A 25248-nucleotide genomic window follows, 5' to 3' on the forward strand; every position below is an offset into this window, starting at 1 on the left:
AAAAGAACCAGAAGGTGAACATCTTCATATGTTGTACCGTTTCTGACCAGCAGAGGGCGACATTTAATGCCAAACAAATCCTCATCAATCACTTCAAACCTGAAATATTCAATTAACGTTGTAGAGTCCATCACATACTGTGTTTCACTTCAAGTCTCCTGGTTGAAGCTGCAGCCTCTGCAGTGATGAAGGATCTGATGTGAGGTATCATGTTTATGCTTCATTTATAAAGATGGAGACCTGCGTCACTGCAGCATGTTGTTTCACAGGACTTGTGAGAATGTACTCTAGGAGGAGGAATTACCTTAACATTTAAATTTTATTATAAGATAAACAACAAATAATAATGTGAAATTGATATATATTAATATTTTTATCAATATTTATCATTATTTATATTATAATTTATATATATATGATTATTTATTATTTAAATTAGAATTTATTATTATAGCATTAACATTATTTGTTATTATTTATATTATGATTTGTTGTTATTTATATCATTGTTCATTATTTTTTATATTATTATTTGTAAGTTATAGAGACTTGTCATTTAATCGAAAATGTACTTTAGAAGGAGGAACTACCTTTAAATTAAAATGTTATTCTTATATTTATCAATTTAAAGTTTCACATTTATCATTTTTTACTTATGGTATATTTATAATAATATTTTAATAAACATTGATTATAATTCATTCTTTATTTAATTTGTATTATATGTTATTTATATTATAATTCATTATTTTTATATTATTATTTGTAAGTCATAGAGACTTGTCATTTAAGTGCAAATGTACTCTAGAAGGAGGAATTACCTTTAAAATAAAATGTATTAAATTAATTCTAATATATATATCAATTTAAAGTTTCACATTTATCATTTTATATTTATATTATTTGTATTATAATGATTTATTTTTTATATTATTATTTGTAAGTTATAGAGACTCATCATGTATTAAAACACAGCCATCCCTTTACAAATCTCCATCAGGCCTCACTCATGTTCATCATGAGAGGAGCTTGTGTTGATGTTGTGATTGTGTCGTGCTAACTGTTAAACAAAGAGCGAGTAAACAGTATTCATAAAATCTTTAGAGTTTTATTTTCATCCACTTTGAAGCAATGAAACGTATAAAAAGTTTAGAGTGCACACATGTCAACATTTATACTCTGTACATATAAAGTCTTTAAAACACAGATATCAACATGAGAAGAGAAACCTTATAAAGGAAGTTAAGTTAAACCTGTCAATGTGACAGAAACGATAACTTATAGCATAGCATAGAAATACGTGAGGATCCAGAGATCGGTAATGTGCTTTTGAAGAAGAGACAACGTGACTTCAGTTCTTTGTCCAGTCAGAGACTGAACTCAATGTTTTGTCGGTGCAGGAGCGATCTTCAGCAGAGTCGTCTTCACGGGCGTCTTCTGTCCCTCTGAGGACGTCCAGAACATCCCCTGTCTCCTGGTGTGATGGCGTCTGAGCGTGCTCCACCTTCTGGGGTATTTGCCGTTGAGGTTTGAGTCTCCGCAGCTGCTGAACCACCAACCGCCTGTGAACAGATGCATTTCATTAATATCTCTGTTTGCTGATGTTGTAGATGATCTGTGTGTGCGTGCTCAGGTGAAGGTGACGATGAAGGTGGAGCAGTCTTACCTGAGAGCATGTTGGCACAGTTGGCGTCTTTGGCGAGGTCGTTGTCTCTGTCAGCGGTGGAGAAAGGAACACCGGCGTCTCCGGTCGTCATGATGTTCTGACCCTCAGACTCCGGCTGTAGGTTGAGAGCGAACATCTTCTCTTCTCCGTCGAGTTGGAACTCATAACGAGCGACTTCCTGCTGCCCCGCCCCGTCAGACACCTCCACCTGCAGGACGTACTGTCCCTGTTTGGAGAGAGAGTGGATGTTCTCCAAGCCCAGCCAGAACTCGCCTGCAGGAGGACAAACATCAGGTTAGATTCACCTCTAAAGTTTGATTCTGCAGCTTCATAATGAACTCCTTATTCAGAGTTTGCTTTCTGCTTACCGTGCAGGTTGCCGAAGCCTCTCCTGTAGCTCTCCCAGAGCTGGTTGAAGTTCTGAGATCCATCGAGACGTTTCTGCACGACAGTCCATCCACCTTCTGAACACAGAGAGAGGAAGTTCAGGTAAGGAGCCACGTCACATGCAGCAAGTTTGAAAAAATGTGTTGCCTTGAGGCGTCATGTGTGCAGGAGCTTAAAGCTTAAAGAGAGGGACTCACCTGAGGTCATCTCACAGAGGACGTTGAAGGGCTGTGAGCTCTCTGGTTGGATGGTGTAGACGCCGCTGGCTCGCTGCCCTTGCACAAACAGTTCATGACAGTCTTTGGCCAAACCTGAGAGAAGAGAACAAAGAGAGAACTGATCAGACGAGGATTCAAGCATCAGAGATATGATTCATTCCCACACTTTTAAATCTCTACATCTTTAACTTCTTTATGAGATACGAGCATGCAGAGGCAGAGCTGCAGCCGCACAGTAGGTGTGTTTTAAAAGCTGTTGCCCTAGTTTCTCCTGATCTTTGGACCGCATGTGAGCCACGCTGCCAGCGAGTCAAACATTGTAAAATGAAGAGCAAAGGTGAACTTCTCCTGCTGTTATGTCACGGAAGGATACATCACTGCACATCTCAGAGGCATGCACTCTCTCAAGTGTTTGATTCACCTCATTTCAAGTGATTTAAGATGTGCAAAAAGAAAGGAGGGCAAAGGTTAAGTCCTCTGAGTGATGATTTAACACCTGAGCTTTAACTCAGCACTCAAACAGCTCTGCTCAAAGTCTGTCCAACATCATCCCTCGTTCAAAGTTCCTCTTTCAGGTCGTTTTTCTCACCTGAAGTCTGCACGCTCTGCTCCGCCTCTCCCCTCAGCACCGTCTCTTCGTCTCTGCGTCTTTGGGATTTCACTCTTTTGTGTGAGACCTGGTGGAACAGAGAGCGAGGTCAGGAAACTGAGCCATGATGTCATTGTAAAACAGCGTGCATCAGATTGAGTTTAGCTGTGAGGTTTGCGGTGCATTTTTAAGGCGGTGTAACTCACCTTGCTCTGCAGGGCTTGCAGGTGGAGACTCTGTTTCTCCAGTTTGTCTTGTTGCTGCTGAATCTTCTCCACCAGCTGATCGATGCGCCGGTTCTGAGAGGCCAGAAGTCTCTGAAACAAGCAGGAAGATAAAAGTTAGACGTTTGATTCAAAGATCACCTTCTGAAAGTTTCCTGATGGATGAAGGTTTCTCTCCTCACCTGGATGAATGAGGCTCCGTTGTGCTCGCTGTTGTTGCTCTCCAGTTTGGGCTCCCTCAGCGCCTCCTGCACCTTCTCCTCCAGCACGTCCATCCTGGAGTTAACCTGCTTCTTCATCTCCTCCACCTTCGCCTTCACCTCCTCGCTCTGCTCTGCAGCCTTCCTCTCCCTCTCCTCCGCCTCTTTGCTCCTGGCCGTCAGGTCCTCGCTCTGCTCCTTCTGCTTCCTCTCCAGCTCGGCCAGCGTGGCGTTGAAGGTTTTCAGTTTGGCGTTGACGTCTCTCATCTGAGCTTTGCTCTTGTCCACGTGCTCCTTCAGACCCTGACCCAGCTGCAGGAGGCCGTGAGCCACCACGTTCACGTCATCCCATGAGGCGCGCTTCTCCTGCCCTCTGCTGTGAGAGGGGAAGGCGGTCGCTGCGTGCATCAGGATGGTGAGGAGGAGGACGAGAAGCTGTGGCATCTTCATCTTTAATATCTGTTGAGGTCTTTCTTTGAAGTCTCGCTCTGAAGTCTCTGTCTCTGTTGTCTGCTCCTGAATGGCACTGTGGGCTTTTATAGCAGAGTGCTGCAGCTGAGCTCTCCTCTGATTGGTTGTTTGAGCGTGGAGGTGCGGCTGAATGAGGCTGGAGGCGTGGACATGTTTCATAGTGGAAGCTATTCCATGATGCAATGAAAGCTCCAAATTACTGATTAAACTCTGAGACGTTTGATGTTTTGTGTTATTTTCTGTTTCAGAATGTTTACACGGATAGTTTGACGTTTCTTTTGTTGAGGAAATAATTAAGAATTCATTCTTTGGTGGGAAAAACCCAACTGTGTGTCCTGTTATCCCTTTAAAAACAGACCTTTACAGTCATACTTCTCTTTAATTTGGTCTTTAAACATCAGAAAAGGGAGACAAATGCTTTACACGGATAGTTTGACGTTTCTTTTGTTGGGGAAATAATTAAGAAATCATTCTACAGTGTGAAAAAGCAAACTGTGTCTCAAGTTATCCCTTTGAAAACAGACATTTACTGTCATACTTTTTTGAAATTTGGTCATTTAACATCAGAAAAATGAGACAAATGCTCGTATCAGTGTCACCGGGACAAAGCTGGAATCCTCTGCGGTCTTGTTTTGTGTGTCTGACAGAAAAACCTGAAATATTTCCTACATGATGAGATAAGATAAGATAAGATAGTTCTTTATTCGTCCCACAAAAGTAAAGAACATAAAAATCTGCAGAAACAGAAACGTCTTTTTTCTGTGCATCATCCAAAAACAATGTCAGCTCATCCCTTCATTTGTTGGAACAATCCACAAACTCATGTTTGTGTTATTTAGCATTTATAAACCTACAACTCTGCACGTATCAAACTTTAGCAGCCCCTAATAATCACATCTTTACAAATCAGACGGTCTGTGCTTTGAGTTTTTTGTTCCTGATTGAAAAACTTTGATTGGAGTGATGTTGGTGTCTGGAAATTCAGAACGATTTAACAAACAAAACACAACCCCGAGCGGCTTCCTGACTTTCTGACTAACGAGATAATCTCCCCTCTCTAGTATCAGATCATCTTTTATCTTCTCCCTCCACACATTAAACAACGATAGCTGATCCGCTGGAGCGTTTCAGTGTCTGCAGCATGAATCAGGAATGTTGGAGAACAGTCAAAGATGGAGGAGTCAGTGTGAGAAGTAGGGGAAAGTTCAACCCTCAGGCCTCATTCCTGACAGCGAAAAAACCCAACAATCACACGCGCACGCACACACACCCAGACACCAGGCACGTGGTGTTCTGATGAGGTGCAGATGTCAGGCTGAACACTGAACACTCCAACCGTTCATCTGGCAAACAATGAGCGAGTGACGCATCAGGGATTTAAAGAAATGGTATATGAGGAGAGGAGGAGGCGGGAGAGAGAGGAAGCTGAAGGGTTTATTTGTGTGAATAAAGAGAGGCTCTGTAGTTTTCTGTTTGTTACATCAATTTAAGAACATTTGACGCCACATAATGAATTCAGAACATTTCTTTCTCTGAGTAACACAGAGACTGATTCATGCTTTGATTTTATTTTTGTAAGTTATATTTTGGGGCTTTTTGGCCTTTATTGACAGGACAGCTGAAGAGAGACAGGAAATGTTGGGAGTAGAGAGTGGGGGATGACATGCATCAAATGGTCGACCAGCCGGGAGTCAAGCCGGCGACCTCTGCGACAAGGACTGTAGCCTCGATGGGCCGCTTAGACCGCTAGGCCACCAGCGCCCCGCACACTTTGATAACATAAGATAAGATACTCCTTTATTCGTCCCACAACGGGGAAATTCATGGAGTTACAGCAGCAAACAAGAAGCAGTACAGTACAAGAATTTCAACAAGAATATATATAAAAAAGAAATGTCCATCAGAGACGACAGCTTGGCCATAATCCTCCTGTCAGCCACCACCTCCACAGGGTCCAGGACTGAGCTGGCCTTCTTCTCCAGTTAGTTCAGTCCTGCTCTCCTGTATCCGCCCACAGCAGGTGAAATCCTTCCAATGTGGCGTTCGTGTCCGGTGTTAGCTCTGTTAGCATGATGCTACTCTGGTGCTGGGTTAGCTCATCCACCTTATCGTAGATAGATCTTCCATTCCCCATAACGGTGGATGGAAGGACAGGTCGATGACATCTTTTTTAGCTTGCACCTCAGTACCATCATGTCGTCCTCGCCTCCTTCTCCTCAGCTCGCAGGGAACATCGGGCCTAGCATCGTTTAGCATCGACATGCTACGGGCTGCTAACAGCTGATCTGGTATGGAAACAATGTGACCATGGTTACACGTAGGATCTCCGGACACACACAGCAACAAAAAGAGTAGAAACACCCCTGCAAATGTAGTCAGTTTGGTGTCCATGGCTAACAAATGAGTCATTAAAAGTCCTGACAGGCTCCGAATACAAAGAGAACTAAACAGATATAAGAACAACGAAGAGAGAGCTGCTGCAACAAGCAGCCACTCGAGCGGCGCTAAGCAACAAAAAAAGATGTTAAAATCCTTCCACTAGATTTAAGGTGCTGCATGGCCTCGCACCAGACTACATCTCTGCTTTTAGTGTATGAACCAGGAAGGCCTCTCAGATCCTCCGGCTCCTCTCTTTCAGCTGTTCCTCAGAGGAGAACGAAAACATTCAGAGACGCTGCTTTCAGCCCTGACGCTCCGAGACGATGGAACAGCCTGCCGGAGGATCTGAGAGGAGCTGATGGAGATATTGGCTTCCCATTAAATACTGCATCATTTTCAAGAACTACAAGGCCATCAACAACTTAGCTCCTCAGTACCTCATTGACCTCCTCCATACACAAATACCCACCCTACCGTAGTCTCAGGTCCTCCTCTTCCATCCAACTCACCCTCCCACCTGCTCGCTTGACCACCATGGGGTCGAGAGCCTTCAGCCGCTCAGGCAGAACAGCAGGAGGGGATGTGATTAGTTTCATCATTTGGCTCCTGATGGCAGGGATTGGTTGGTGTTTTCCCAGGTTTACTCCGGCTGTAGATAGCAGCTTTTTTTACCTATTTTTTAAGAACACATAATGTATTGATGACCATCGGGACATGAAGATCATTTTATCCAGTAGAACAAAAAGTGTATCTAAATCTGACGACCAACCCCAGCTTTAAGTGAAACATGACGACAGCAGAAACGACTGAAAAGGCCAAAATGGTTCATTTTAATCTGAAGTTTGTGAGTCACACAGTTTCTATCATGCAAAGTAAAATAATAATGACTTATGTGTTGAATAAAACCTCTCTGACGTGGCACCTTAAATAAGTCAACTGACTCAGAGGTCTTTGAACAGCTGAGTCATTATTCATTTCTATAAAAGGAAGAAAGAGAAAAGGTTCAAAGTGAAACCACGTCGTCAGTGTGAAACTCTATTTGCATAGCTTTTAGCACAGTTCCAAAGTCCGGGAAGATTAAACTTAAACAAACGTTGGCTCGAATATGTTCCAGATACCTGACTTCACTCGTCTGTATTCCATATATAGCTGCAGGAAATGTACCTTCCTTTACATCACTACTGTCAGCGTCAGACCCTCACACACTGACTGATCTCAGCTGTGAGGCAATCCTCAGACTGCACAGTGAACCTGTGAGTAAGCGCACGTATCAGCACTGCAGGCTGCAGGTCTGCACGTCTCCCGCGCTCAGCTGGGCTCAGCTGACGTGAGGCACAGAGTCGTGTCTGCAGCTCAGTCTCCTTCTTCCTCGTTCGGCTGTGTCAGAACAAAACGTCCCAAACGGCTGTTTGGGCACGTGTCCGTTCCTCTGCGGTCAGACGTCCAGACACAGGAAGACCGGACTGTTTGTGTTGAAACTGTTCCAATATGAGGTGGCATTACAAAGTCCTGAGAGGAGACCTTCATGGTCTGATGAGAGCATGCTTTCATAGTTCTTCTGTTATTTTCCTCTTTTGAAGGCAGCTGACGAAAAACTTCTGAATAATATCAACAGTCTTGTTTTCTTGATTTATTTCACTTTCTGAAGTGATAATCTGCATCCATATGGTGTGCTGCCCCTTTAAAGTTCCTTATTGGACAGCAGCCAATGCATTTTCATCTCAGCCCCCTAAATGCTCATTTGAATTCTCTAAGTTTCATCGCCTCCAAGTTCACAAGAAGAGACTGATTCTTCGAGATGTTTTATTTCTCAAGAGCAGAGAGTCGAGTAAAAACTGAGCTGGAGGTCAAAAAGTTTAGTAAATCTGAGAGGAGCTGCAGACTTGGCTAGTTCTGTGTGGGTTCGTAGACACACAGAAAGAACTACTGTAAGTTTATGTTCACATGCATTTCTTTTTTTATGAAATATATTGATTAAAAACTTTCTGATATCTTTGAAGAACATCAGTTCACATTTCTTCTTGTTTTGAGAGTTGAATGGGGCTGCTTCTAGAAATTAATCCACAGAGAAGTATCTCAGTATTTGGCCTTCTCTGCTCTTCAAGCATTTTGGGCGTCTCAGTTCAAAGTTTTGGTTTCCAGCAGAACCTTCACCTTCACTATTTGCTTGTAGTGTCAATACCATCCACAATATTTGGTCAAAAAAAACCTCCAAAGTCTTCCTGACTAAATCAAAGTATGATTAGATCAGCTGACACGGAGCAGGACCACCGGACAGCTGGAGTCATGTGACTGAGGTTTTCCCGCTGTAATCCCTGAATCAAGGATTCTCCTCCTCCTCCTCCTCTCCTCATGTTGTCTTTCTGGTCCTCTGAAAACCTCTGACCTGTTGACTCCAGGCCTGGCTCCGCTCATCATGACTTTGGTTTGTTGTTGTAGTTAAGTGAAATACGATCTGGTGATAACACAGAGTCTTTTATTCTGAAAATTAACCGGATGTTTTCATTTTGTTTTGGTGAAACCTGACTTCCTGTCTCGCTCCATCTGCTCTGTTGAGGTTGATGCGTTGTGCTCCGGCATCCGGCACAAATAGAAGTCTTGTGTATCTGATCCGGAGGACTCCGACCTGCCGGATCATAGACGCAGCCGGAACGCAACGGAGTGGATCCAGTGGAAGTTAACACATTGACTAGAATAGAAACCTATCAGATCCGGTGCTGTGACGGATTGGAGACAGACCGGACACAGATCTGGTTGAATTTGGCGGTAAAACCTGAATGCAGAGATAGGTCTGACCATGCGGGGCTACAACACGGTGAATTCACCGAAGCAGGAAGATATTCCAGTCCGAGTTAACGTGTTCCTGGAGGTTTTTTGTATTCCAAAACTCCTGCAGTGTGTTACGGTTCCTGAAGTGCAGCTACTCTGAGTCATCTCAAGTGTTTTGATTCCTTGTCTCTCTCTGAATGCTCATTTCATTAGATTTTTCAGATCTAGAATCTAAACTGTGACACTCCTCATAATCATACCATGCAAAAACTGAGAGAGAGTACCATGGGCAGAGGTAACGAGCTGACTCTCTCCAGGAAACCCTTCATGGGATGTTTGCATGATCAGGACGTAGAAAACGAAGACTACAGCTCCACCACTCATAATCTCTGTCGTGATCCGGCATCTGGCATAAATAGAAGTCTTGTGTATCTGATCCGGAGGGCCCAGACCTGCCGGATCAGAGACACAGCCGGAACAGAACGAAGCGGATCCAGTGGAAGTTAACACATTGACTAGAATAGAAAGCTATCAGATCTGGTGCTGTGATGGATGGGACACGGATCTGATGGAATTCGTCTGTAAAACTAAAAGCAGATGAAGTTAGGATGTAGCTGGAGGACATTTGAACCTTTAGTAAGTAAGTAAGTATATTTATTCATATAGCGCTTTTCACAGACAAACATCACAAAGTGCTTTACAAAGAAAAGACATGCAGATAAGAAAATAAAAACGATAGGCAGCATAAAAATTTCAGTGGTTACATGATCCATAAAAGAATTAAAGGTTCTGTAGAAATCAATTAAAAGCCTTCCTGAATAAGTGAATTTTTAATAAAGACTTAAAAACATCTGCAGATTCTGCAGTAACTAAGAGGTTGGTGTAGACCAAAAGCGGAGCTAAAAGAGACTGACCATTGGACCTTAATTATTCAGCTTAATAAGGCTATGGAATGTCTTTGTTGAGTTTACAGCTGTGTGTGTGTGTTTGGTGGCCTTAAGGAATACATTCCCTCAAAATCAGTCACTGTACAAATTTATACTTAACTTGTACAACAAAGCCACCAAAAGTGTCTTCTCTGATTTTGTGAAAGTTGATGATATTTCATGGGGAACTCTGATAGACAAACATCTTTACTGCTCAGTTGGAGTAAGATTGACGTTACAGCGCTGCAGCTCTTTCCTTGACTCTGACACAGACTTGTCCTTGGTGGCAAAAATCTCCTTCATTAATCTGTCATTTTTATCGTATCATTCTTTCATTTCTTGATAGTGTTAGTTTTGTATTTTGGTATATTTTGGCGTGGTTACTGAATTAGCAGTTTGTTCCTCTGAATGAAGTTCTGCTCATTTGTTGCAGGACTTTAGTTTTTGCAGAGAAATATATTTGTGTTTCAAACAACTGACCCAAGAGAAGTTATGCAAGTTTGATTTGGTGACACTGTAAACTGTTATTTTGCATTGGGTCATCTGTGATTGGACAAACATTGCAGCTGATTTCTGATAAAATGATGATACACCAAACTGAAGAGTGATTATCTGCAGATTCTGAACGCACCAAACTCTGATGTTGATAGGAAATGATGACGGTTTGCATCCACTGGCATCATAAAGCATTCCTGATGTTTGCATCCCTCGAGGGCACTGTAACTGTTCAGATTACAACAAACAGCACGTCCCGTCAGTCCTGCACATGTACAGTACATGAGCTCCACGGAGGGGCGGGGGGACGCTGGAGGAAGGGGAGGACTGTGTTTTTAGGCACTTGTGGGTTAGTGTGTGAAAGGTGAGGGTGTTGTCACGTGTCTGGTATGTTGCATCAGCCCGAGGGGGAGAAAATCCCCCGACTCTGTGTAGGATCAGACGTGCTCAGCTGGAGAGCTCCACATCAGGAACCCGGAGCTACGAAAACATCCAGAAATCTGCAGCTGGAGGGATCGGGGATTATATTTAGCTTTTGTCCTCATCTTGGCTGTTTGTGTATTCATTATCAGTAACCTCAAATGACACTTCTATGAAAACGACAGAGAACAACAGAAATCTGAAGTTAGGGAAACAGAGACTTTAGACTGGACTGGGTTTTTTTTAGAAACGCAAACATGGAACGAGAAAACAAAACACCACGACAAATTTAGCTTTCTTTCGGACGTTGGTCAAACGAACAAGTTTGTTCATGAGCATCGGAGCTTTGGGTTCATACCTCTGAAGGAAGCCCGAGTGAACCTCTGTGTCACTTACTGTTAACAGTGAAACTGAGACTCACCAGAAACAGATTAAGAGGCGCTCTTTAAGGGGGGATGTAGTGAACCAAGTCGTACCAAAGTTCATTTGCAGACACTTTGAGATCTGAACATGTGACCGCTTCTCAAGTTGTTAGATCGGATTGCCAACGAAGCAGCACAGGAAAGAAAGTGTTCGCCAGAAATTGTTCATCGCTTACCGCTGGCGCCACAATATTCCAAGAAACGTACAATACAGACCTTCATACTCACCGCCAAATCACAGGGATCTTCTAAAAAACGACCTGTACCCTGGTACCTTGGGCGTCTCTTCCCAAAGTGCTTCCTGTCTTTCTTTTTCCTTCTCCTGAGGCAGACTCCTACGCTGATTAGGGACGGGCATTTCAAGACAAAATACTGTTAGATAATCATTGGCATCTATTCGAAGCTGCACACACACACACACACACACACACACACACACACACACACACACACACACACACACCTGTCCCATTAACAGCCCGTTTGTGTGGCAGTCTCGTTAACCAGCAGCAGGACGAGGTGCTGCTAGTAGCGGGCACTGACAGCGTCTGTCTCGATCTTTATGTCGGTGTTTCTGTGACGTGGTGTGTGTGTTTACGTTTTACAGTCAGTCTCTGGAAATATGTGTGTAGTGTGAGATTCAGAAATTCTTCTTCTTCTTTTGCTCTTTAATGCAGTTAGCATTCTTCTTCTTCTGTTACTTATTGCGGTTAGCACGCAGCTTTAAGACGCTCTATATCCACCGTCTGGCAGGAATACCGTATTACAACCAGGCACCTGTAAAAACAATGAAAAATTGTACTTTTAAAATGAGAAAATATTCAAAGTAACTCTTTGATTTTTACTAAGTGAACGAATATTTGAATATTTGAAAATCAATGCCCATCCCTAACACAGATGACACCTGATTGTACCTCTCTGTCAGCTTCAGTAATTTGTTCATCAGCACCGGACCTATTGAATACATTTTGAATACATGAGTTACTGTAGTGGATTTAACCCAAACATAAAGCTACAGCTTAATGCAACCAGGAAAACCTCACTGAGATTAAGAATCTCTTTTCTAAGTGTCCTGGTCAAGACCAGCAGCAGCTTGTTCCAACAAAGTTACAAACAACACAAAAATGGATCACATGACAGGAAGTCTTCAGTCAAAGTAATCATCTTCCTCCAACCCCTTCAATCTGCTTTAAAAACATTTAAAGAGACAACGTCACTCAATCCCAAACTCTCCTGCAGCGTATCTGAAGCTCCTCTTTCCCATTTCAAGACGCTCTCTGGGGACCGAAAGCAAAAACAAGTTTTGTCACTGGGTCACAGAGCGCAGACTGCAGCTTCCAGTGGTTTAGTCTACGGGAAGACAAAGCAGACCAGCCAACTGGAGCATACAGGGAGCGGTGATGAGTTAGAGACTTAAGGTTACGGGGTCTTTTGTTTTGGTTTAATCAGGGTCGCTTTTAAAACTGGAACACCGGGAGGAGAGACGCATTCACGGTGGGCTGAGAGAAGACTACTGTTACAAGCTGCTAAATCAAGAGAATCACAGCTTCTTCTTTTGAAAAGTACACACACATACGAAAAAGATAGAACAAATAAAAACTAATGAAAGAAAGAGAAATCAAGTGAATCACAGATGGAAAAAACAATGACTGTGAATGGTTTTTGGAAAAAATAGAAAAAATAATAAAAATAATAATAATAAAAAATTACATAAAATTTGAAAAAAAAAAATTGAAAAAAAAAATGTGAAAAAAAATGTGAAAAAAAAATGTGAAAAAAAATTTTTGACAAAAAAGTTTTGTCATTTTTTTGGGAAAAAAATGAATTTGACAAAAAAAATTGAAAAAAAAGTTTTGAAATTTTTTTTTGAAAAAAATGAATTTGACAAAAAAAAAATTTTTTTTTAAATTTGACAAGAAATTTGACAAAAAAGTTGATCCGGTTCCTGTCGAAAAAATACATTTTCCTGAAATTTGAAATTGTGCTCCAAAATTAGAAAAACATGAAAAAAGTGAAAATTTTGCGCCTGCGGTTAAAAACATGTAAAAAGCAATGAATGAATCAACACGTGAGAGGAGATAAGCGCGAGTAGCAAAGACGTTTCAACACGGCTTTAAAATCCTTTTGAACTCAAAATGCCGTGGCAGAGATCAGCCGATGTTTTGGTTTAAACAGCGACCCTGTTAACTGGAGACTCTCAGCCGGATGCATCCCTCATAAACGTCTTTAGACCATCATTAAATATCTGATGAGGATATTTTGAAATCTTAATAAAAACTAAACTAGTTTGCATTCCCAGGAACTCCTTCTGTGTTTCAACAGCTGTGTAAACTCCACAAACACTGACACGGTCAGCTGAAGGTCTCCAGTTTACAGGGTCACTTTTAAAACCGGAACACTGGGAGGAGAGACGCATTCACGGTGGGTTGAGAGAAGACTACTGTTACAAGCTGCTAAATCAAGAGAATCACAGCTTCTTCTTTTGAAAAGTACACACACATACAAAAAAGATAGAACAAATAAAAACTAATGAAAGAAAGAGAAATCAAGAGAATCACAGATGGAAAAAACAATGACTGGGAACGTTTTTTGGAAAAATTTGCCAAAAAACATAATAATAATAATAAAAAAATTGAAAAGAAAATTTGAAAAAAACAAATTTGAATTTTTTTTTTGAAAAAACAATTTTGAAAAAAAAAATTGACAAAAAAGTTTTGAATTTTTTGTTTTTAAATGAATTTGACAAAAAAAAATTGAAAAAAAGTTTTGAATTTTTTTTTGAAAAAAATTAATTTGACAAAAAAGTTGACCCGGTTCCTGTCGAAAAAATACATTTTCATGAAATTTGAAATTGTGCTCCAAAATTAGAAAAACATGAAAAAAGTGAAAATTTTGCGCCTGCTGTTAAAAACATGGAAAAAGCAACGAATGAATCAACACGTGAGAGGAGATAAGCGCGAGTAGCAAAGACGTTTCAACACGGCTTTAAAATCCTTTTGAACTCAAAAAGCCGTGGCAGAGATCAGACGATGTTTTGGTTTAAACAGCGACCCTGTTAACTGGAGACTCTCAGCCGGATGCATCCCTCATAAACATCTTTAGACGATCATTAAATATCTGATGAGGATATTTTGAAATCTTAATAAAAACTAAACTAGTTTGCATTCCCAGGAACTCCCTCTGTGTTTCAACAGCTGTGTAAACTCCACAAACACTGACACGTTCAGCTGAAGGTCTCCAGTTTACAGGGTCACTTTTAAAACCGGAACACCGGGAGGAGAGACGCATTCACGGTGGGCTGAGAGAAGACTACTGTTACAAGCTGCTAAATCAAGAGAATCACAGCTTCTTCTTTTGAAAAGTACACACACATACAAAAAAGATAGAACAAATAAAAACTAAAGAAAGAAAGAGAAATCAAGAGAATCACAGATGTGTGTGATGTCATTGTGGACGGCTCAGCATTGCAGGCCCCGCCCCCCGAAAGTCCCAGGACTTTTGAAAAGTACTACCCCTCCTAGCAGGGGCTCTTCAGGGGGGAGATTATCTACCCCTGAACTAAATTTACACCCTGGGTCCAGTGGTTGAAACACACGTAGTTCTGGGGGAAAGTTCCTCTGGTTGAAAAGTGCCTTTAGGACTTGTAATGAACCTCAGAGCTCCAGGATGAACAGGATCCAGAGGATGAAGGCACTGAGCTGATGTGTGCAGATTTAAAACATCACCATAATCAATCAGAGGCATGAAAGTAGAAGCAGCAAGTATTTTCTTTGCAGCAAAAGAAAAAAGCTTTGAGATCTTTTTACACAGATATCCAACAACACGACTCCATCACTAGCTCACCTTTGTATGTTTACACTGAACCAAACAAAGCCTGTCCCGTGGTGTGAGTGTCCTATGGGAGCAGAGGAGGCGTGATGTGTAAACAAACACCTTGTTTTGTACCAATCTCCTCCATTGACTCACCTGTCTCTTGTGTAACAGCGTCTGTATCACAACCTGGCCAACCTGTAGTTTCAGAGGAATAGTCCCACCTTGAACAGGCGGTGTAAAAGTGTCCTTTAAAGATCACTAATAAGAATGTCTGTGGTTTTATGAGGCAGCTACTTTACTCTGACTGCTTCTTGGCAGAGACCAGAACCACATTGAGCTTGGTTTTAACTTCTCCAGTTCAAAAAGTAAACTAATGAGGATGTATTTAATGTATGTTTCACTTTAATCACATTAAATCCTCCACAGTTTCACATACACTTCCAGTCAAAAGTTTGGACACACCTTCTCATTCAATGTTTTTTATTTATTCTAATTATTTTCAACATTGTAGATTAATACTGATACTAATACTTTTGCCATAATCTGGATTACAACAGTAGTCAAATAGAGCTATCCATTGTGTATTGGGGTGGTAGTAGCTCAGTCCATAGGGACTTCAAGCCCCAGTATGGATGAAGTTTTGGCAAGTTGACTGGTGGCTGGAGAGGTGCTGGTTCACTTGCCTGGGCACTGCCGAGGTGCCCTTGAGCAAGGCACGGAACCCCTGACTGCTCGGGGTGCGCTGGTTGATGGCAGCATCCTCACTCTGACATCTCTCCCTAAGCATGTTCACTGCATGTGTGTGTGCATTTGTATGTATATACCAAAAAAACCTGTATGTGTAGCATGTCCAAAAATAGCATGAGTGAAAAAATTGAATTTCCCCCCTGGGGATTAATAAAGTACCTTTCTTCTAACCCTACCTCTGAACAACACAACTGATGGTCTCAAACACATTAAGAAGGCAAGTCATTCTACAAATGAACTCTTGACAAGGCTCATGTTCATTAGAAACCATTCCAGGAGACCACTTCATGAAGCAGACTGAGAGAATACCAAGAGTGTGCAAAGCTGTCATGAAGGAAAAAGGGGGCTACTTTACAGAATCTAAAATATAAAAAATATTCTGCTTTGTTTAACACTTTTTAAAAAATTAAATAATTCCATATATGTTCTTTCATAGTTTAGATGTCTTCAGTATTAATTTGCAGTGTTTACAATAATTAAAATAAATGCAAACCCTTGAATGAGAAGGTGTGTCCAAACTTCTGACTGGTAGTGTATGTTTCCTTTAACTTTAACTTTAATCACATTAAATCCTCACGTTATTTCACGTTAATGTTTTTTGTATTTTCCTCACTGATGTATCTGGAAACAGTCTTCAGCCTGTTATAATTGGCTCACCTCTCTGTTTTTTTCTCATGTTGGGGGTTGTTCAGAACATTTGGCACAAAAGAAAAGTGTGTGAAAGGTAACTCACTACACGGCCTCATGTTGACGCCACCAGGGACTCATTGAAAGCAGCTGTTATTTACAATTCAGTGGTGGAATCTCTCTCTCTCTCCGCTCATTCACTTGCATCAGGACGACCTTTTACCCAGATTCCACACTCATGCAGCATCTGTATCCGTGCACTCCCACTTTCCTGGGATCTGTTGCCTCTTTTTTTTTTTTTTTTACAATCGGATTCTACGGCTTGCACTTTAACCTAGAAAGCGACGTCGTTCCCTGAGGCATCCACTCCCTGATCGGAGAGTGAGACAAAAGGTAGACATATAACTCAGAGTGTTGTTTTTTACTTTGTGTTTCTACGAGGCTCGGTGCAGTTTGAGATTCTTCATCATTTATCTGCTTTATTTTAAATTCTGAAATGATCTCCCTTAAGCCCCGTACGCAGATCTTGACGTCAGGTCTGCCGCTTCTGTCCAGACAGACATTAATCAAAGACTGCTGAGTGGACCGGCATTAGTCCTCGTTGAGTCTTTCATGTTCCCCTGATTTAAATCTTAATGACAGCATTCTCTGACGTGTCCCTGCATCATCAGTTTCTCAAAGTTTCCTCCTCTGCTGTTAAATATTTTAAAAGCAAATGGTGCAAAATGTTGTGTCTGCATACAAAATCCAAAGAATATTCAAAGAATTACATTTAATATCTTAATCGTGCAATCAAACTTTTAACCTCCACCTTTAACAGCTTGAGGCGTTTCTGTCAAAGAGACACTCTGGTGGACCGTCAATCCATCATAATCCAGCTCGTAAAAGCACTACATGGCGTCTGTTCATGTCTGCAGGCAGAATTCTTAAAGACAGTCAGATTCATGTGGGGTGAATGACAGCAGAGTGTATCTGAGGACAGCAGAGAGCTGGATGAGCAGGAGGATCAGGACTCTGCAGAAAGAGTCCTAAAGAAAAACTTAAACCCTGCCAAAGTGTTGGATTGTTGATTTGGAAAGTTCCCCCCGGGTTGTGAAACGCATCACTCAATCCCAATCTAAGGTGTGGGGTGAAGAGGTTGCCAACAGTGTTTAACCATCTGACAGCTACTTCAGCTGAAGCATTCGACTCGTTCAGACTTGTTGAGAACAACTTTAGGAGCTGTTAGGGAACAACTTGTTGATGCTGAATGAAGGGATGCATCCAGTCAACTCAAGGGAGGTTTGTTTTTACAACAGAGTTTAAATTAGTTTATTCTCAATCAATCTTTATTTATAACGCGCCAAATCACAAACAGAGCAGGTCTAGACCGTACTCTATGTTCTATTATTAACAAAGACCCAACATCAAGACCGGATCAGATCCAGTCCCATCTTCCAGACAGGACTCAGTCTGATCTCATCTTAATCCACCATGAGCAGAGCACTTTGCAGCATTTAGCAAGTTACAGTGGCAAGGCCAAACTTCCTTTAACAGGCAGAAACCTCCAGCAGGACCAGACTCATGTTAGACACACATCTGCTGAGACCGTGTTGGAGAGAGGGATAGAGGGAGATGAAGAGAGAGAGAGAGATGATAGTGGGGAGATGGATAGTAGTAGTTGTAGCAGGAACCTACGAGACAAGGGAGCTCAGGGACTCCAGAAAGGTCTATGGTTAGTAACTTTAATGGGACAGGAAGAGTTAAAGTGAGAGACAGGCAGAGAGAGGAGAGAGAGGGAAAGACAGGATCCCAGTGTGTCAGTCTAAGCCTATAGCAGCATAACTAAGAGCTGGTCCAAGCCTGATCCAGCTCTAACTATAAGCTTTATCAAAAAGGAAAGTTTGAAGCCTACTTAAAAGTAGAGAGGGTGTCTGCCTCCTGGACCCTGACTGGTAGATGATTCTAAAGAAGAGGTGCCTGATGGCTGAAGGCTCAACTTCCCATACTACTTTTAGAGACTTTAGGTACGAGGAGCAGGCCTGCATGTTGTGAGTGTAGTTTTCTAGAGGGGTAATAGGGCACTATGAGCTCTTTAAGATACAAAGATCCAGTCCCATTTTACAGACAGGACTCAGTCTGATTTTATATTAATCCACCATGAGCAGAGCACTTTGCAGCATTTAGGAGAAATGGAGTTAAAGTAAGAGACAGGCAGAGAGAGGAGAGAGAGGGAAAGACAGCATCCCAGTGTGTCAGTCTAAGCCTATAACAGCATAACTAAGAGCTGGTCCAAGCCTGATCCAGCTCTAACTATAAGCTTTATCAAAAAGGAAAGTTTGAAGCCTACTCTTAAAAGTAGAGAGGGTGTCTGCCTCCCGGACTCTGACTGGTCTGTTCCCAAAGGGCGCTCTGTCTTTCTTTTTCTTTCATGTCTCCCCTGAGGGATATTATGGGCCTCTGTTTTTACACTGATGACACCTGATTGTACATCTCTTTCAACTTCAGTGATTTTAATCAAATAAAAACTGAACTCTTAACTCAATTACTGAGTACTTCCTGCTTCTGGACGTTGATAAGACTTCTCCTTGCAGATTTGATGCTTTTACCTCAAAACATCTGTGCTCTCCGTCCCCAAAATACCCCAGAACTGGAAAAATCCTCTTTGGCAGTAACCTCTTGTTCACTTCCTATTCTTGCTTTCTGCAGCCAAGTACCCTCTCGGTTTTATGTCACCCAGCAGAGATCCAGAGGCAGACATTCTTTTTTTTTGTTGCACGGATCAGAGTAAGTTTCCACAAATCCAGACTTTCATAAATGGAGCTGCCAGACTCTTTCCCAACAGCAGAGAAAGAGCAGGTTACTCCTGTCATAGCTTTCAATTTCATTATATTCAAACTATTCTTGGCTCTGTTTTGAACAACTTTTTATTCCTTTTTTTTTACAGTATGTTTCTCTTTAATGTTGTCTTGAAAGCCCTTTATAATTTAGTTTTACTGTTTCCATCTTTAAACTCACATTCTCTCCGTCTGAGCGTCAGAAATATGAATCCCTCTCTGACCTCTGCTCTATTTCTGAAACTCAAACCCTGTTTAACCTTCTTGGTCATGGTATTAACCCCCCGCCTGAGTTCAGATATTTACTCACATGTGGCCTCGCCGGTTCATTGAACCTGCCATCACATTACTTAACGCTCTGCTTGCCCGTGACCTACGCTGCGAGACAGTTCAACTCTCTCCCCGCCACAGTTCACCTTTTACCCAGAAACCAGGAGGAAACCCCGAGGAGTGAGAGTACGAGGAGGAAACACTCACATGTTCAGCCCGTACGACTATTTCTGACCACATGGAGAGAAATCTATAAATAGTTATAGATTTTCAGACATTTTTTAAATTCAGAATACAGAATCTGAATCGTTCTTGTGTCCTCTGTTGCTTTTTTTAATGGTTCAAATCTGTTTGTATTTATCAACTGACTTTTTCTTCTTTTTACTGATATTCAACATGATGTGTGTTTTAGCCATCGACTGTATAATAAATGGACTTGGCATCCATGACGTCACTAATCTGTTTCTGAAGCTGATTGTTGGCAGGTGACTTATTGGAAATGATGAACTCAACCTAACTTCTGTTGAGCTAGTGTGAGGTAAAGAGGCGGGCTTTGAGCCTCCTCGCTAACAGCTACAGTGTTCCTGCCTGTCAATCAAGTCAGCTGTGCCTCTCATAATGCAAAACTTGTAATCTTAATATCTTATAAACTGCCTCGTTATGAGAAAATTCACCCCCTGTACAGTGTGTGTCGACCAAGAAATGAGCTATTCAGACAAGAATAATTTTTTGAACCAGGCTGTAAACATGTTTATGTCTGCTGTAAAGATCGTCTTATTTGAATGGGTGTGTATGTGGTTTCTGGTACTTCCAGAGCCAGCCTCAAGTGGACACTCGAGGAACTGCAGTTTTGAACACTTCTGCATTGGCTTCATTTCTCACGTCTGGAAACAAAACTTGAAGAGTTGCAGGGTTCAAGACTTTTTTCCACTTTGAGAGTAGAGAACAAACAAACAAGACTTAAAGGTGCAGTGTGTGATATTTAGGATATTAGAGAGCGGCCTGGGGAAGGCACTGGTTTTAATACAAAGAAGAAGAAGTCAGTGGTTGTTGTGCTTCTGGATGTTTTGATGGTAAAAACTTGACAAATGGAGGATCATATCTCCCACACATCACAGGAGCTTCTTTTCCTTGAGGACCCTCATCGCCTCACCAACAAGCTTGGTTTCAATCTAGAACCTGACCTCTAAACAGCCCAACATATTCACATTTCTACACTGCAACCTTTAAACTACTTTTTAGTCATCACAAACACAGTCCTGCTTTTTGCTGTGTTTGTAAATGTGGTTTGATTGCATCATCTTGAGTGTTGCATAACCTTTGTTTCACTCACTTTTAGTCTCTAAGTATGTGTCAGTTTCTCCAAAATGAATATTTTCTCTTTCGTTCTGAGTCATTGTTTACTTTGTTGGCGGTAATGTTCCCAGTGGTTTTCAAATCGCTGTTTTTACTTGCTTCTTACAGTTTCTACACTAAATATTTACAGCCTTCCCTTTGGCTTCATAGGTTTGATATTTACATCCTACAGCCAGTCTGTCTTCATCAGAGAGACGTAAATAAGTGAAGAGTTGTCTTCTTCCACAACAATCGCTCTCTTCTTCTCTTTCAACAACAATCGCTCTCTCTTCTTCTTCTTCAACAACAATCGCTCTCCTTCAACAACAACCGCTCTTTCTTCTTCTCCTTCAACAACAACCACTCTCTCTTCTTCTTCTTTAACAACAACTGCGCTCTCTTCTTCTCTTTCAACAACAACCGCTCTCTTCTTCAACAAAAAACGCTCTCTTCTTCTCCTTCAACAACAACCGCTCTTTCTTCTTCTCCTTCAACAACCGCTCTCTCTCTTCTCCTTCAACAACAACCGCTCTCTCTTCTTCTCCTTCAACAACAACCACTCTCTCTTCTTCTCCTTCAACAACAACCGCTCTCTTCTTCTCCATCAACAACAACCGCTCTCTCTTCTTCTCCTTCAACAACAACCACTCTCTCTTCTTCTTCAACAACAACCGCTCTCTCTACTTCTTCTCCTTCAACAACAACCGCTCTCTCTCTTCTTCTTCAACAACAATCGCTCTCTATTCTTCTCCTTCAACAACAACCACTCTCTCTCTTCTCCTTCAACAACAACCGCTCTCTCTTCTTCTCCTTCAACAACAACTGCTCTCTCTTCTTCTCCTTCAACAACAACCGCTCTCTCTCTTCTTCTTCCTGAACAACAACCGCTCTCTCTCTCTCTTCTTCTTCAACAACAACCACTCTCTCTTCTTCTCCTTCAACAACAACCGCTCTCTCTACTTCTTTTCCTTCAACAACAACCACTCTCTCTCTTCTTCTTCTTCAACAACAACCGATCTCTCTCTTCTTCAACAACAACAACTGCTCTCTTAGCTTACTGTTCGGTATCATGTGACATTTCCTACCTTTAGTTTGTGTTGTTTTGTTTAACGTCTATCATTTATTGGCTGTGCTGTGATTTTAAGATGTAGGGTCACTTTCTCTGTCTTGTACTATAGCTGTCGCTGTGAGCAACGATGAATCAGGGCATCATCAGATTTCACAGAAAGTAGTTGAAACCTTTGCACACAATGACAAGCCTGGACAAAAACACACACTGTGAGGACAAACACAGGCAGGTCAATAACAGAACAAAGCCCTGCGTGGTCATTTCCCCGCCTAGAGCACAGTGATACTGACAGGATGGAGGCAGGAGGATACCTGTCCGTCAGCATGGAGTAAGAATCAAAGTCCAGAGACACTGGCAGCAAAACATGTTTTCTTTACAGCCACCTCAAGGAGAGTCCAGCAAGGCCAAACAGGAAGCAGTCATAAACATGTTTGAACCGCAGACACGGAGGAGGGACACACGCTGCCCTGATTGGCTGCAGAATAAACAAGTTTATGCCCTCGAGAAATATTCAACAGAGATCAACATTTAAAATAGATCTAGACTCAAACAAACAGCAGAGATATGTTGTTTGTTTTATAACATATGTGATGTAAAGGAAGTGGATGTATTTCTCTTGTATTTGTGGATCTGAAGCTGCAGTACGTTGAGGTGTCAGCGGCACACTAAAACACGGTTTGGGTGTATGAGGATGTGTTCACGTCTCTTGGGCCCGATTAAATCCTTTGTGAACGTGACCATTTGGACGGCGGTCTGGACGGTGGTCAGGCTGACCTGGAGGAAAGAGACGCTATTAAACGTCTCGATACTTCCAGCCAACAGCAACTTCCTCCATCTGTGTGTCTCGTTGGAAAGGTGTCCCTGCACTAAATGCTGCACTTACGTCGTGGTCTTTATTAACAACCCAGGGAGATCAAGGCTGAGAGGGGACTCCAGTTCTCTCCTGACGACAGCGGTCATACGGGGTGGATGGAAACAATACCACAATGTAAAGACGTAAAAGTGAGCTGTTGTTTCTGGCCTCATGATGCATGCAGGTCCAACATGAAAGGAGACGCCCTTTCCTTTATTTTCGCCCCTTGAACAGCCTGAGGACGCCCGAGAAGACCACAGAAGAAGTCTTCTTCTTTGGTATCTTTGGCTATCTGTTTGTCCAGGGTGGGACAGTTTGACCCCTCAGAGGTTAAACTGTTGACCCCCTCACTCCTCTTGGGTCAGTGCTGGATGCTGTGTTTATAAAATGTTTAGCTGTTTCTGCCAGGTCAGACTGACCTGCCAATCCCTCCATTGTTCACAGTGGTCACTGGAGAGCCGAGCTTTCCTACCTGAGGAAAACGCCGGCACACGAGAGCGTCACTGTTTGATTCACATCTCTGGGAAGAGTCGGCTAACAGAAGAACTGATGCAGTTACTAATCAGCCAAACGTTTCCTCATGCTGATGCCTGGATTCAAGACAAAACCTGTGAAGTTCGGGGTGAATTAAAACGACAAACAATCATATGATGACAGCAAAACTAAATCTACAGCTTTGAATTTTGTGCCACCTTGAAATCTGTTGTCTTTATGTCTTAACAGCCTTTATGATAGAAAACTAAACTCAAGGATGACTTCACGTTTTCCCCTCTAGCTCAGGGGTTCCCAAAGTGTGGGTTGGGACCCCTTAGGGCAGGGGTGTCCAAACTTTTTTCAAAGAGGGCCACATATGATGTTGTCAGAATACCTCAGGGCCAGTGGCTCCTACTGAGACTTAGGAATACCAAAAGTTATATATGAAATATTCATTTAATAACAATCATTTTAAATTTTGTCTCAATAAATCAGTAACTAGGTAGTCCTCAGTTCTCCACAAGCCATGTACACATGAGCAAACGTTATCTTCTTCTGGAGGAAAATGTTTCGCATTATGGTCGGGCAATGTGGGAAAAATATTGTATCATTATTTTCCTATGGCAGGATCATGATCTAGATTTCATCACACTTCTTTTTTATGTGGTTTTTTTTAGACCTTTCTGACAAGCAGGAAACATTTTAAGAACAAAATAATTATTTTCCTGAGTTCTGAACATTTTTGATGCACCAAATTTTGCCTTTTCTGCACAATTTCATAATTTGATCTTGTCTTGTGTCCTCTTTTGTGTCTTCTGAAGTTTTAGTGTTCATCAAGAACATTTTCACATCATGATGAAAACATTAATTTGAAAACCTGTCAGCTTTAAGAGTTCTTGTGTTTCTTCTTTATTGCCTTCTTGCAGAATTCCCAGAGCTTTGGCTTTTAGACAAGTAGTCCATGTGAAGCTTTTTGAGACGTTTCTGGATTGACTTTAGTTTTGTTTGTAGAAGGAAACTGTGATTAATTTCTTTGCTATAAATAACACAATTTAAGATGGAAGCTTGGGGCCATAAATAAATGGACCTGGGGCCGCAATTGGCCCCCGGGTCGTACTTTGGACACCCCTGCCTTAGGGGATCACAAGACACAAATAGGGGGTCGTGAAATGTCAAAAAATGTGAATGTAAAAATATGTATTATTATTATTTATTTTTGTTTATTTACCTTGTTTTATTATGTTTATCTTCCTTTTTGTTTGAACTGTTAATTATTATTATTTGTTTATTATTATCATTATTTTATAAAAAAAATTGTATTTATTTATTTTTTCTTCTCTTTGTTGGTTTTATATTACTTATCTATAATTTGTTAACTTGTGGTGAAAAAATAAATACTGAAAAAAATGCAATAAAAAAAGTTGAATGACAAAAGTTGTTTAAAAATAGTACATTTTATCCATTTATAGTAAAAAATATCAACAGAAACATTAGCTAAACTTGAAATAAAACCTTGAAAATATAAAATCTAATGAGTTTTCTTCCTTTCTTTTTGCCTCCTAAGTTTAGGGTTAGTGAACAGTTAATTATCTAAAGCATCAGTAGCAGCAGGTTCATTCATAACGGCACAGGAAACACAGACACATGCTCATATAGGTAGGGTCATTTTCTGCAGACCAGCTAAATGAAGCCACATTAAATCACTTTGAGGGACAGAGGGGGTGACAAGTCTTTGGCACCTATATTTTGGGGGTCACAGGCTGTCTAGCTGTCGATCACAACACATCATCACAGCATCAATCACACCTTCATTTGTGGCAAAACATACAATATTCTAACCTCATTCTAATATTGTGGGGGAGTTTCCTTAAGTAATGTCACTCAGGTTTCTATATGCTCATAAAATCTATCTTTTTTTAATTTGAGTTTAAGATAGATTTATACAATACATTCTCAAGTGAGCACTTTTTTTTTAACAAAAGAAAACAAAGATGATGAACACACAAACAACAAGCAAAAAAAACCAACAGTCCATGTGTGATGCTTTAGACCAGAGAACAAAGGGGGTTACAGTACAG

The 25248-nt window shown here is 41.4% G+C and overlaps 1 protein-coding gene and 1 long non-coding RNA gene across 4 annotated transcripts; one reads left to right on the forward strand and one right to left on the reverse strand.

The window, feature by feature from the left end:
• Window positions 1-1088: 1088 nt before the first annotated feature.
• Window positions 1089-3790, reverse strand: LOC117808273 (angiopoietin-related protein 4-like). The gene is made up of 7 exons (XM_034677922.1): window positions 3267-3790; window positions 3067-3177; window positions 2861-2948; window positions 2251-2364; window positions 2035-2130; window positions 1667-1939; window positions 1089-1562 (listed from the first exon to the last, which is right to left on the reverse strand). The coding sequence occupies exons 1-7, from the start codon at window positions 3732-3734 to the stop codon at window positions 1381-1383; spliced, it is 1332 nt and encodes a 443-aa protein (XP_034533813.1). The 5' UTR covers window positions 3735-3790; the 3' UTR covers window positions 1089-1380.
• On the forward strand, window positions 1103-23556 carry LOC117808281. Of its 3 annotated transcripts, none has more exons than XR_004630208.1 (4): window positions 1103-1527; window positions 1611-1960; window positions 2042-2155; window positions 3585-3975. It is a non-coding gene; the product is annotated as an uncharacterized LOC117808281 (long non-coding RNA). The 3 variants fall into 3 exon arrangements; XR_004630207.1 differs by lacking the exon at window positions 3585-3975 and adding an exon at window positions 23141-23556 and having other exon boundaries at window positions 1104-1527; window positions 1634-1960; XR_004630206.1 differs by having other exon boundaries at window positions 1106-1527; window positions 1634-1960.
• The last annotated feature ends 1692 nt before the right edge of the window (window positions 23557-25248 follow it).

This window comes from Notolabrus celidotus, chromosome 2, assembly GCF_009762535.1.
Source record: "Notolabrus celidotus isolate fNotCel1 chromosome 2, fNotCel1.pri, whole genome shotgun sequence".
NCBI lineage: Eukaryota > Metazoa > Chordata > Actinopteri > Labriformes > Labridae > Notolabrus > Notolabrus celidotus.